At 36.8% G+C, this 2,500-nt stretch overlaps 1 protein-coding gene across 1 annotated transcript in view; it reads left to right on the top strand.

The window, feature by feature from the left end:
* The window catches only part of LOC138348746 (uncharacterized), a 3,276-nt gene extending 1,515 nt beyond the window's left edge, over positions 1-1,761 (top strand). The window contains exons 3-4 of the mRNA XM_069298321.1: positions 163-632; positions 877-1,761. Coding sequence (XP_069154422.1) covers positions 163-632; positions 877-1,761 — 1,355 coding nt within the window. The remainder of the gene's footprint in view (positions 1-162; positions 633-876) is intronic.
* Positions 1,762-2,500: the final 739 nt, after the last annotated feature.

A 2,500-nucleotide genomic window follows, 5' to 3' on the forward strand; every position in this document is an offset into this window, starting at 1 on the left:
AGAGGCATGAATAAGAGATATAAGCAAAAGGAAATAAGAAGTTTTTGCAGAATAATAAAGTTTCTTTGGCTGGCTTAACTGAAACTAGAGTGAAAGAGAACAATACTAGTGCAACAATTAATAGTATAGCTACAGGGTGAAAGTGTTTCAATAACTACAAAGATGCTGTAAATGGGAGAATATGGATTATATGGGATGATAGCCGGTATGATGTTAAGATGATTGCAAGTTCAGCTCAGATGATACATTGTTACATACAAGAAAGAAGCAAAGGGTATCAATTCAACCTCACAGTAGTGTATGGGTTTAATACCATAGAGCAGAGGAAGAGTATGTGGGATGATATGAATAAGATGGGCCAAAGTGTTATACTTCCTTGGCTTATTGCTGGAGACTTTAATGCTATTATGTCCCCCAAAGATAGGTTAGCTGGAGTTCCTGTCAATGAAAATGACATAAAAGATTTTTCAAACTGTGTCAAGGTTATGGGAATTAATGAGTTGCAATGGAGAGGTAATTACTATACATGGAACAACAAGCAGAGTGGTAATGCAAGAATCTCAAGCAGGATTGATAGAGCATTTGGGAATGATGCATGGATGGATAAATGGGGGCATGTCATATTGGATATGGTAATCCAGGGGTTTCAGATCACAGTCCAATGCAGTTGATGCTTCATCAAGGATATCAGCGAGAGTAAATTTTAAGTTTTTTAATGTATGGATTGAACATGAATCCTTCTTGGATCTGGTGGAGACAGTATGGAAGAAGGAGAAAGGAAAGGACTTAATGAAGATGGTATGGAATAAACTGAAGGCCCTCCAACATGTCCTAAAACAGTTGGATAATAGTGAGTTCAAATTCATCAGCAAGTAGATTGAGGATGCTAGAACTGAACTTGCAGAAGTGCAAAACCAGCTTGGTAATCAAGCAAAAGATGAGTTAGTTGGTAAAGAAAAAGAACTCCTAACAAAACTTGAAAAATGGTCTATTTTAGAAGAAAATGCACTCAGGCAAAAAGCAAGAGCAAAATGGATTAAGCTAGGAGATGCAAACAACAAATATTTTAGCTCAGTGATAAAGGAGAGAAATAATAAGAAGTCCATCAGAAGTCTGATGTCATTAGATGGAAGAATGCTACATGAACCTCAAGAGATTCAAAATGAGTTTGTCTTATTTTATAGAAGTTTAATGGGCACAGCAGCAGATAGGCTACCAGCTATAAATACTCAGGTGATGAAAAGAGGACTTGTTCTATCAAGGCAACACAGAATCCAGCTTTGTGCAGCAATAACTGATCAAGAGATAGTTGAAGCTTTGAAGTCTATAGGGAGTGATAAGGCTCCAGGTATTGATGGATATAATGCACTATTCTTTAAACATACATGGAAGATCATTGAACATGATGTTGTTGATGTTGTTAAAAGTTTCTTCAATACAGGAAACCTTTTTAAGTCATTCAACTGTAAACTTGTTTCACTGATTCCTAAGGTTCAGAGTCCAAAGAATGTGAAAGAATTCAGACCCATTGCTTGTTGCACTGTGATGTATAAAATCATCTCAAAGGTGATTACTCAAAGAATGCATGAAGTCATCCATACTATTATCAGTGATAGTCAAGCAGGGTTCATCCCAGGGAGAAAAATTGGAGATAACATTATCTTAGCTCATGAGTTGGTTAAGGCTTACACAAGGAAGAATGTTTCTCCTAGGAGTATGCTAAAAATTGACTTACAAAAAGCTTATGATTCTGTAGAATAGCCTTTCCTAGAGCAAGTAATGGAGGGATTGGGTTTTCCTGACTTATTTACTCAATGGGTAATGAAGTGTGTTAAAACAGTGAACTACACTATTGTGGTTAATGGTCAAAATACTCAAAGGTTTGATGCAGCAAAAGGGCTCAGACAAGGGGATCCAATGTCACCTTTTCTCTTTACTATAGCAATGGAGTATCTTAGTAGATTGCTCAAAGGTCTCAAAGAAGAGAAGAACTTCAAATATCATCCCAAATGTGCAAAGTTGGATGTGACTCATTTGTGTTTTGCAGATGATCTGCTGCTGTTTTCAAGAGGTGATCTAAATTCTATTAAGGAACTTCATAAATGTTTTACTGAGTTTTACCAGGCTTCAGGGTTGCACGCTAACCTTAATAAGAGCTCAATTTACTGTGGTGGAGTACAGAAGGAAGTAAGACAACAAATTGTCCAACAACTTGGATACACAATAGAAGAACTTCCTTTCAAATACTTAGGGGTTCCACTGTCATCAAAGAAGCTGAATACAATCCAATGGTATCCACTTATAGATAAAATCATGGCAAAAATCAACTCTTGGACAGCAAAAAAGTTGTCTTATGCAGGAAGAGCTCAACTAGTCAAGACTGTGTTGTTTGGAGTTCAAGCATACTGGGCACAGCTGTTTATTATACCTGCAAAGATTATCAAGTTGATAGAAGGATTATGCAGAAGTTACTTATGGTCAGGGGTGGGATATGTAACAA

This window comes from Solanum lycopersicum, chromosome 5, assembly GCF_036512215.1.
Source record: "Solanum lycopersicum chromosome 5, SLM_r2.1".
NCBI classification, from domain to species: Eukaryota; Viridiplantae; Streptophyta; class Magnoliopsida; order Solanales; family Solanaceae; genus Solanum; species Solanum lycopersicum.